The sequence below is a fragment of the Mesoplodon bidens genome (genome assembly GCF_964165515.1).
Source record: "Mesoplodon bidens genome assembly, contig: HAP1_SCAFFOLD_130, whole genome shotgun sequence".
Classification (NCBI taxonomy): Eukaryota; Metazoa; Chordata; class Mammalia; order Artiodactyla; family Ziphiidae; genus Mesoplodon; species Mesoplodon bidens.
This window is the reverse complement of record NW_027671513.1, coordinates 1-10720: the sequence shown is the minus strand read 5'-3', so window position 1 is coordinate 10720 and position 10720 is coordinate 1. Positions and strand designations below refer to the sequence as shown.

At 58.5% G+C, this 10720-nt stretch overlaps 1 protein-coding gene across 1 annotated transcript; it reads left to right on the top strand.

The window, feature by feature from the left end:
- Positions 1–2714: 2714 nt before the first annotated feature.
- LOC308611280 (uncharacterized protein) lies at positions 2715–7952 on the top strand (the record flags this gene model as incomplete). Its single annotated transcript, XM_081260125.1, has 8 exons — positions 2715–2733; positions 3413–3466; positions 5249–5425; positions 6101–6209; positions 6417–6490; positions 7141–7230; positions 7427–7516; positions 7650–7952. Exons 3-8 carry the CDS (start codon positions 5345–5347, stop codon positions 7950–7952), a joined length of 747 nt encoding a protein of 248 aa, XP_081116251.1. The 5' UTR covers positions 2715–2733; positions 3413–3466; positions 5249–5344.
- Positions 7953–10720: the final 2768 nt, after the last annotated feature.

Genomic DNA, 10720 nt, shown 5'->3' with positions numbered 1-10720 from the left:
TATGGTTTTTCAAAAGCTTCAAGTCCTATAAGAAGGTGATGTTCTCCATTTCAGCTCTGCCACTTCCGTAGACCCCTGCTGACTGCTCCCGTTGACACAGGTTGCTCCTTTGCTGTTCATCCATCCATCCATCCACCCACCATCCACCCTACCATCCACCATGCAGGCATCTATCCATCCATCTGTCCATGTATCCATCCACCCACCATCCATCCATCCACCCGTCCATCCGAAAAGCACCACTGAGTGTGTATTGTGTAGTATGGTGGTTGCGAGTGCAGCCTCTGCCTTGCCAGCCCTGAATTCCATGGTTGCGCCTACTGCCTATGGGTCCTTGGGAAGCTTCTCAGCCTCTCTTATTCTCAACCTCAGTTTCCTCACTGTGAAAAGGAATAAAGGCACTTACTTCACAGGCTTGCTGTGAAGGTGAAGGTGCAGGCAGGTAACATATGTAACAAACTTTTACTAAAGAATAAAGCACGCAGGTGCTTCTCCTCTCATCCTGGGCCACCTGCCCAGAGTGCTGTGACGAGGACCCCGACGCGGCTCAGCCAGGAGACACTGAACAAGGAATTACGATGAAAGAAGAAAGTGTTTCTGCTGAGGACGAGCTGGGAGCCGTGAAAATGTAGCCAGGAAGACTCGCCAGGTTTGGGGCTCGGGGGAGGAAGCCCAAGTGGATGGACGTTGGCTGTCGGTGGGAAGGGTGCCCTGACAGCAGGAGAGCCTGGTGGAGGGACCTGGGTGAGTCCAGAGGGTGCCCAGACATGCTCGGGTTGTCTGGTTGATGGGACAGCCTGGAGATATGTTGTATTTATAGAAATCGTTCACGGAAACAGGTTCATTTGCCAATTAGCTCCCGCTGGCCAAAGCAGTTATAAATGTTCTAAAAAACAAACCTCCAAGATGTTTTCTCCTTCTCTAGTTTGTACTCTCCCTTCCATTTCCACTTGTGATTTTTCTGAGCCTGACCGCATTTGGGGAGGGTTATAAAAGGATTTAAAACTTAAGACAATAAACAAATCACCTGCTTTTGTTAAAATGCTTTACTTGCTGTGTTATTTGGTTTCAGGATTTTAGCTATGACCGCAAAAACACTCAACAGATTTAGAAGATTTTCTCATTTTAACTGGAAGGCTCTATCTCCTGGGGGGTGGGGGGGAGGAAGCCAAGACCAATTTACCTGGGAGCCTGGTTTGAGTTGAGTTCCAGGGTCAGGAAGTACTTCCGATTTGGGGCTGGGATCCGGGGTGCACAGTTTGGGGGTGGCATTAGGCTACAGGGGGAGGCCAGTCTGGTAAACCCCGCCAGCAGAGACTGAGTTTGGACCCCAGGGCAATGGGAAGCCGGCTCTGAGTCGTAAACTGGGGAGTGACAGATTAGACCTGGGGTTTTATAAGTTCTTCTGACAGTGCTTCGGGGAGGTTTGGAAGAGGCCAGCTGGGAGGTGGGACTGGGGTAGGGATGGAGGGAGGGAAGAGGATGGCTATAAGAGCTGTCTGAGAGGTGAGGGAGGGGTCTACGTAATGGGCTCTGTTTCTGGCCCAGGCAGCCAGGTGGATGCAGATGCCCTTCTTCATCCGGAGCTGATTTTGTCACCTTTGGTAGTCAAGGCCTCATGCTCCAGGGCACCTGGCCCCAGATGACTAGGGCTGCCGGGCACAGAGATCCATATCCGGCCAGGCGGGGCCAGACTGGGACTTGGCTTCCCCCGCATCCCTCTTGGGAGGGGCATCCAGCCGGCTTCTCAATCGTGGCTCCTGTATCTATGACAACCACACAACTCATTTTCCCTGGGCATTTCCATTTAAAATGCTCTGTCCTTTTGTTTGCACGGGTTCCCGTGTCATATCTGGTGTTCCCATTTTTAGTTGGGAAATAAGAGACTGAATGTTATTCTACCCACGGGCCTGAATGGGGCTGCGGAGAACATCCACGACTCTAAGACCTTTGTGGGTAGCAGAAGTAGGGCAGTGGGGTGAGAATGCGCAGGCTTTGGGGCCAGAACGCCGGCTGCGGGTTCTCGTGCCCCTGAGCCCTCCTCTCTGGGCCTCCCCTTGCCCACTTGTAACTGGAGGTGGTGACGCAGCTCCCAGAGCCCGGGTTCTGAACCTTCTGGAGCTCAGGTTCTTCGCTTCAAACTTGGAAGGTAAGGGCCTCTGTACGGGGGTGTCCCGAGATTAATGGAGACGCCACGCGGAGACACCGCCGGGGCCGGTCGGACGCTCTGGACGCGGTAGCCGCCGCTCCCCAGCGTGCGCGACGACGGAGGAACGTGACCGCACAGGTGCCCCAGCCCAGGAGAAACGTTAGGGCCCCGCCGTCCCCGCGAATCTCGGGGGCGGGGTGCTCTCTCCTCCCTGGGCGCTGCTGCAGAGCGAGAGGGGCACATGAGCATTTCCTGTATGTATCGTCTTCCTACTTCCGTTTTCAGAAAGTGCAGGAGAAGGGCTGGAACCGGCCACCTTTGGAGTTAACGCCCGTAAGCCGGAGGCACGGGCAGCACACTGTCCCTTTAAGGCGTTGAGCCAGGCCGAAGCGTTCTGCTCCTCTCCGCTCCCCGTAGCTGCCTTCCGAGAGGCCGGCTTTGTGCGTTTGCCCCGCCCCGCGCGCGAGCATGCGCACTGTTGTTCCCCCCCCGCACTGCCTAGTTGAGCTCGGCCCGGCTCCCGCCCAGGCGGCGGACGACGCGAAGCCTTGGGCGCCCGCCCCCATCCCCCAGCCGCCCGGCAGGTAAGTGGGGACCGCCCGGCCGGCAGGCACGCCCCGGGGGCGCGGGACCGGGGCCGACGCTGGCTCCCCCCGCGCTGCCCGCCGCCGCACGTGTTCCGGCGGGCCCGGCCCGGCGCCGGTTCAGCCCCGCCGGGCCTCCCGGCGCAGAAGCCCCGCGCCCGCTGCCTCGCCTCCGGGCGCCCGCTCTAAGCCCCTCCTCCCCACCGAGCGACCGGGCCCCGGCGGCCCCCTCCCCTGACCCGAACCAGCCCCAAACGGACCCGCACGGACCGCCGAGTCCCGGGGACCCCCGGCTTCTCCCGCCCCCAGAGGTCAGGTGACAAGCCCCCGGCCCCGGGACTGTGACTTCCTCCTGCAGCCGCCGTGCGTCCCCCCTTTGTCTCCAGAGAAAGACCCCTGAGCCGCCGAGCTTGGATGTGGCGCGCTGTCTGCTCGTCTCTGCTGCAGAGGCGCCCTCACCCTAACCTGCTGCTCACCCCCAGCCGGAGGCAGCCAGGCCGCATCTCCCCCCGCGCGAGCCCGGGGCCCAAGGGGTGCGGGGCTGCCGGCATGAAGGGAGAGACCACCACGCTCTTGCCCTGGAGTCTCAGAGCCCTTCCAGTCTGGCCTGCGAGAGTCATTTTGGGGGATGTGGAAGATGCTCCCCGGTAGCCTCCTCACCCTGTTTCTACCCGCCCAGGTCCGCTGTCGACACTGCCTCTGAGGTTGGCCGGGCCCCGTAGGAGGCGGAGAGGTAAGCCAGAACGCCCGCGTGTCTGAGAACCCAGGTGGGGTACGGAGAGCCGGGTTCCCTCGCTCTCAGTGGGCCTCGTTACCGCCCGTCTTCCCACACCCAGGGGCCCAGTCTCTGGGGTGGAGCCTAGTAATATGCATTTTACCGGCAGCCCGGGAGAGCTTCTCTCCGAAGCTCTCCGAAGAAGTTCGGAAGCTTAGCCTTGGGTGGTGTGGCTCACCTAGGTGCCGAGAGGGAGTAGGTAGCAAGTGATCTGGAGGCGGCTCCGAACGTTGAGTCGAGAAGTTGTATTTCTAAAAGTTTGCTGAATTTTTGTGTTGATGTTTTTTGTGTTAATGTTTTGCTGGCCGAAGTGTTGGGTAGGGGTTGAGCTGGGAGGGGTTGGGCACCTTTCCTGTAAGACCACCGTTTGCGGGAGTCACACCACACCTCCTGGTGGGTCTTGATTTTTACTCTAGAAGGAGCTGCTCAGGCCTCTGGGCTGCCCTTTCCACGCCAGATGGAGCCTCTTCAGTTCCCACTGGTGTTTAGGTTGGACGGGCCCCGGGCTTCCCTCCTCTCAGCCCTAGTTGTGGTCTGCCTTTCTCAGATGCTAGGTTCTGTGAAACAGACCATCCAGCTCTCGTCCTTGGCTCCTTTCCCCCCACCTGTCCAGCCCCCCCAGGGGAGGGCAGCACTTGGGTTAATTGGCACGGCCTGCCTGCGCTAAAGATAATCACCAGGTAGGCAGCGTTTCCTGAGCACCAGCTTTTTGCTAGGACTTTGCCCCACCGGCAGCTTTCTTGACCTGCCCCTCCCCTCCCCGCCCCTACTGCTTGGGCTTTGAGTGCTGCCGGGTCCACTCCTGGGCCGGGATCCTCGCTGCAGGTAACCAGCTGTGGCCTCATGGGGTTGTCTGCACAGCTGTGTTGCATTGTGATTTCGCTCCCCTGCTCTTGGATGAAGAGTTTAGGATGTGCTCTTTTTGATGGCTTCTGTTCGGCCTTGGTGCGACAAGGAGCCCGTGCAAGCTTCCAGTTTTAAGCGCCGAGCTAGAATTTACCAGGTGTGACCGCATTGGGTTAACGGTGGTGCCCAGCTTCTGGGGGGTGGCTGGCCGGTGATGCTTGCCGGCTGCCTTGGCTTCTCTGGAAAGGCGCCGTCCCTTGTTTCAGAGTCACCTGGCGACTCGGCTCCCGTCTGTGCTTTCCGGCTGCGTCTTGTCGTTGCTTCACCAGGGACGGAGAGCCTCCCGGCTGTTAGCGTTTTGGAAGCAGCCTTGTGTCTGCAGCCTACACGCGGCGACCTTGGAGTCCCGGGAGGTGTGGACCACTGGGGCCTGCTCTTGCGTGTTCAAACGTGGCTGTTAGCGCTTTTGCATCACTTGGGATGCATTTAAGGATTTGGATGAGTTCCCAAACTTCTGCACCCTGTAGCTCGGTCTCCTGTAATTTGGCGTGTTTGTTTCCTGACAAGAAGTCTTTGATTTGTTTTTTTTTTTAAAAATGTATCAAGGGCTCCTTGAAGAGAATTACGTTTTGTCTGCCTGGACTGTGCTGCATTTCAGACATGTGGGTAACAAAATAGGAAGCACCCCTGAAGGTGGGTCTTGGACTCTGATCACAGAAGGGACGAGAGCAGCACAGTACCTGCAAAGGACTAGCGAGGAGTTACGTGCAGAGGATGCTTAATTTGGAACGGCACCTGCTGCAGAGCTCAGTGAGGTGGTCAGATTTTTAAAACTCTTTTTCCTGGAAATTAATTTTTGAAGTGTGGTTTATTGGCCTCGGTCCCCCACTGTAGGTTTGGATTAGCAGACAGCCCTTGCCACTGTGCGTCCTCCACTCGGAGCTGTGAACGCTCTACCTGCGTCGCCCTGCCTTGGTGGGCTGCAGAGCCATGGCAACCGAGGAGAAGAAGCCCGAGGCTGAGGCCGCCCGAGCACAGCCCACCCCGTCGTCATCGGCCACGCAGAGCAAGGCACGTCCCTGAGGGCTCCTGGGCACGAAGGCTGGGAGACCCTCGGAAATATTTCAAGCCCGGAACTCTGTTCCCTCCACACACACACTTAAATATTGCCAGTTTTTACTCCAAACTACATTCCCAGCCAGTCCAATGCTGACTGTGGGCCGTGTCGGGGATTCCCAACCTGTCACCTGGGGAGGGGGCTTCACCAGCAGTACACATCCTTGGTCTTGATCGTAAGAGTCTGTGTGGGACCCGGGAAACGCCTCTTGTTCAGCACCTTGCCCCTGGCCTGCACAGTTTCCTGCGGAGGGCGGTGTGCAGACCCCTCCTGTAGACCGCAGGTGGGCCTCTCACCAAGGGCACAGGCCTTCAGGTGTGCGTTGGGGAGCCTGACCTCAGGTGGATGGGCTGCCGAAACAGGGCTGGGGCTGCCGGAGGTTCCAGCTGCACTGCCGGGACTGCCTGGAGGGCGGCCTGGGTGACGGGGCTTCAGGAGAGGCAGGGCTTGTGAGGGGCACTCGGAGCCCGGGTTTAGGCAGGTGCACCCCGGTGGACGAGGGCTCTGGGAAGCGCCGTCACAGGGTAGGTGTGAGCGTGACATTCGGCCTGGGCGCCAGCTCCACGCCGGCGATCGGTGGGTTTGGACAGTGGTGGTTACTTTTCGCTGACGTGTCCTCTCTTTAACAGCCCACACCTGTGAAACCGAACTACGCTCTGAAGTTCACCCTGGCCGGGCACACGAAAGCCGTGTCCTCTGTGAAGTTCAGCCCGAACGGGGAGTGGCTGGCGAGTTCGTGTAAGTGCCCCTGGGGCTTCCCTGCCTGTCCCCTTGACGTGCCCGTGCCGGTTGTGACTCTGAAGGGACGGGCCCAGGCCAGGGGGGAGGCCTGGGGGTGGGTGCCGAGGACCGCGGCTCCCTATGGGAGGCCTGTGTTGCGGGCAGCCCAGATTTTGGCCCCTGGATGACTGGAGACCTCGGTTGCTTTTCATTCCTTTCTTTCAGCTGCAGATAAACTCATTAAGATTTGGGGAGCATACGACGGGAAATTTGAGAAAACCATCTTGGGTCACAAGCTGGTAGGTCTCAACCCTGGGCCGAAGTTGCTGCTGGACGTGGGTTGGGGCCCATCTCCCGGGCTTATCAGGTTAAGATTGAACCTCCCTGCCCCCAATTTTTGGGATAGTTACTTGCCTCTTGGTTTTTTTAAAAATTAGTTAATTAATTTTTGGCTGCGTTGGGTTTTCACTGCCGTGAAGGGGCTTTCTCTAGTTGCGGCAAGCGGGAGCTGCTCTTCGTTGCGGTGCGCAGGCTTATTGCAGTGGCTTCTCTTGTTGTGGAGCCCGGGCTCTAGGCACTCGGGCTTCAGTAGTTGTGGCGCGCAGGCTCAGCTGCTCCGCGGCATGTGGGATCTTCCCGGACCAGGGTTCGAGCCCGTGTCGCCTGCATTGGCAGGCGGATTCTCAGCCACTGCACCACCAGGGAAGCCCGCCTCTTGTTTTTCAAGCAGATCGTTTTGACCTCCCCAGATGAGTTTCTGCCCAACTGTGAGGCCTGGCAGAGCCACGGAGTACAGGCTTCTGGGCCCGGCCTGCGGGTTCAGTCTATATGGTCAGCACGAACTAGAGGGAGTGACTTGCTTAGTTATGTTCAGTTGGACGTTGAGGATTTGACTTTTGCTGGCTAATCCCATTTTGCTCAGATAGTGACCGTGTGTTTCCTCCCCCAGGGAATATCTGATGTGGCCTGGTCCTCAGATTCTAACCTCCTTGTTTCTGCCTCAGATGACAAAACCCTGAAGATATGGGACGTGAGCTCGGTAAGCCGCACGGGCCCCTCCTTGGGAAGCGTGTGCGTTTGGGGAAGGGGCTTGGGGTGGGACTGCGTCTGGGGAGCAGCCGTGCTTGTTGTCAGAGGGGCTTTACAGCTGTGGCGGGTCAGGTGCTGATGGGTTTAGCCGATATTTGAAGAAATAACTACTGGGAATGACTTAGTCTCACAATACTTCCTCTCAGGGAAAGTGTCTGGAAACCCTGAAGGGACACAGCAATTACGTCTTTTGCTGTAACTTCAACCCCCAGTCCAACCTCATCGTCTCGGGCTCTGTGAGTTTGGGGCCTCCCCAGGGGCGGGGGTGAGCGGGGGGCCGTCCTGGGTTGCTCTGGGGGCTCGGGGGACAGCGAGTCTGTCACCTCTGTCCCCCCGGAGAACCACTGCCACCTGCCCCTCTGTCTCCAGTTTGACGAAAGCGTGAGGATATGGGACGTGAAGACGGGGAAGTGCCTCAAGACCTTGCCCGCGCACTCGGACCCCGTCTCAGCTGTGAGTCCCCCCCGCCCAGCCAGTTCGCGTCGCTCGCCCGACAGCAGGGCCATGAGCGGAGACTGGGCTCAGGGTCCCGTGCCTATGGGAGGCGGGGCGGGGAGGCGTCCCTGCACGGAGGCTTACAGAACAGGCGGGGGCAGCGTGGGTGTCACGTGGAGCCACCTTTGGGTGGGTGGGCAGAGGGCCCTGGGGTCCGGGTGGTCCAGTCATGGGTGAGGCGGTGGGAAGGTGGGACCCCGCGAGCGTGCTGCACGCGCGGTCCAAGGCTGCCGCCAGTGCGCAGGATGAACAGGCAGGGGTTAAACTACATGCGTGTCATAAACGGCTCCATTTACAAACGGCCAAAGTATTTCTTTGTCAGCAAAGAGCCCGAAGTGGTTCCTTAGCCAAGTTTGCCTTTTGAAAAGTGGAAGGGGTCACGTATAAACAGCTTGTTCGCTGTTACTGAGCAGATGGTCCTCCTCAGGTTCTAGAATTGTGGAGGTGAGTGACTTTAAGTGGCTTCAGCCTTGGAAGGCCTTTGTCCAGCGGAGGCCGTGGGCAGAGTCCTGACCCCTTGGGGGACACGTAACGTGTGCTGGTCGAAGCTGCCTGGCGCAGTGCTGGCCCTGTGTCACGGCCGGTGCCTGCGGCTGCGGGGAAGGCGCCCTTGCCGTCTGGGCTCCGGGCCCTCCTGAGCCTGTGCCGTCGCCCCTCTGTCCTCCACGCTGGGGGCCCGGTCTGAGCCGAGCTGGCTTCCAGACATGCCGCAAATGGGCACGTGTGAAGTAACCAGGAGACACAAGGAGTGAGGGCCGTGAGTTGAAAGAGTTCTGTCTGTGTTGCAGTGGTCAGGGATGGGGCTCTGATCGCAAACGATGGTAGGATTTTTAAAGTCTTTGCTTCTTACAAAAGTGACGTGTGCTTATTTTAAAAAAGGCAAGAGGCAACGTAGCGCATAGCAAATCAGAGTCTCCTGAGCTCCCATCCTCAGAGGCAACTGCGCGCAGCTGGCAGCTACCGTCTGGGTGTTTTGGTTTTTTAAGTGCGTGTTTCCCAGCCCACCCCCTCTCGTTGGATGGCGGTGGTGCTACAGGACAGCGGCATCCTGTTCCAGCTTGTGCACTGCGGAAAGGTCTCGGGCACCTTCCGGCTCTGTGCCTGCAGGTGCTTGACATTCTCTGTCATCCCCCCGTGGATGCTGGCTTGTGACTTGCACTTTATGGAGAGAAGTGCAGTGCACGTCTGTTGAACAGCCTTGCACGCTTGTGCCACAGCGTTTGCGGGCAGGTGTTGGGGGAGCACCGGGTCTGCGAGTGGTCAGCCTTTGCGAGGCCAGTCCTGGATCAGAGCCCTCGGGGTGTGTGGGCTTCCTGCGGTCTTCCGCCCCCTTGAGTCCAGCTGCTGACCCCTGCCTGCACTCCCCCGTGTCAGTGCTTTCCTGAAGTCCCTGCTGTGCCCTTCATCCATCCCGCCCCCTCTCCGCAGCTGCTGGCCTCTGCATTTGCCTCACTTGCCCACTCTCTCCCTCCTCGGTGCGCCTGTAGGTGTCACCTCCAGAGAGCTCAGCGGCTGTCCGTCTGAGTCGAGACTTGGCGTCCCCACTGGGGTCTGTCTCGCCCCCCGCTTCCTTCTGGGTGGCACTGACTTCCTGGCCATCTTGCCCCTCACACCTGCACGCTGGTGTGCCGGCGGTGCTGTCTGGACGTGGCTGGAACAGAGCAGAGCGTGGCCCTGGTGGGGCAGGCTTTGGGGCCCCATGTCAGCTCGTCATCACCCAGCGAAGGGGCTTTGATCAGATCATAGTTTGCAGGTTCAGAGGGATGAGTGTGATGAGATCCGCTGCTGTGAGTTTTAGGGAAACCGGCTTTGGGAGGTTGACAAGCACGTGGCTCAGGTTGGGGGGGGGCGCCGTGAGCACCGCCGGGGGCGTAGGATGAGGACAGTGACAGCGGCTCTTCACGGGCCACGCCAGCCACGCGGAGGCTGCCAGCCACACAGGTAGCACCGCAGGCTGAGACATGCAGGAGTGGGCAGTATGTAAGCTTCCAGCTTCTGAAGGTCCAGTGTAAGGGAAAGAACGTACAGTGTCTCGTTTATAACTTTAGCACCGGTTACGTGTTGAAGTAGCATTTCAGGTATATTGGGTTTAGTAGAAACCTGTCAGGTTTGTTTCACCTGTTAACTTCCCTACTGCAGTGGCTAAGAAGTTTAGATGGCACACGTGGCTCCATCACGGGCCCCTCGACAGTCTGGACAGTGGTTCTCCAAGCGTGGTCCCCAGACTAGCCTCTGTTGGGACTGTGCAAGACATGTAGATTCTCGGGGCCCAGCGCTGGGCTTTGACAAGCCCTCCAGGTGCTTCTGCTACACGTGGGTTTGTCCCCTGGGGACACCTGGCACCGTCTGGAGACATTTATGTTGTCAACAACCAGATGGTACTGACATGTCGTGAGTCAAGGGCGGGGGAGCTGCTACACAGGACAGCCCATAGCAAAGGAGCATGTGAACCGTGTGTCAGTGGTGTGAGGACCAGACGCTGGTCTGAACTGTGGCGGCAGGCGGGCGGCCCCAGCCCCGTCCCCGAGAGGTTGACCTGGGGCGCGACCCCCCATGGGACAGGCATCACACGTAGCAGGAAAGAGGGCATTCCAGTGGGGAGCGGGGGTGTCGTAAAAAGGCTTTTCCTGCCCAGGACTCGAATGAAAACGACGGGAATTTATGATGAAATGTCACTTCGGACGTTGCGACTCCTTCTGTATACACTGAGATTCAGCTGGAAAAAAGAAAGAGGACAAACCCAATGGCAAACCACTTAGGAGGAAGGGACCACTCACGTTGCCATTTCTTTATCAGAAGGTGTATCTCGCCTGTCTCTGTGGTGGGCAGTTAGGCATTCAGATAAAATAACTGGTGTGGACATATCACAGGTCGGCTTCTGGGCCCGGCACCTGATCTGGACATCGCACCTCTTCCCAGGCACAGAGTTTGGAGCAGCCTGGATC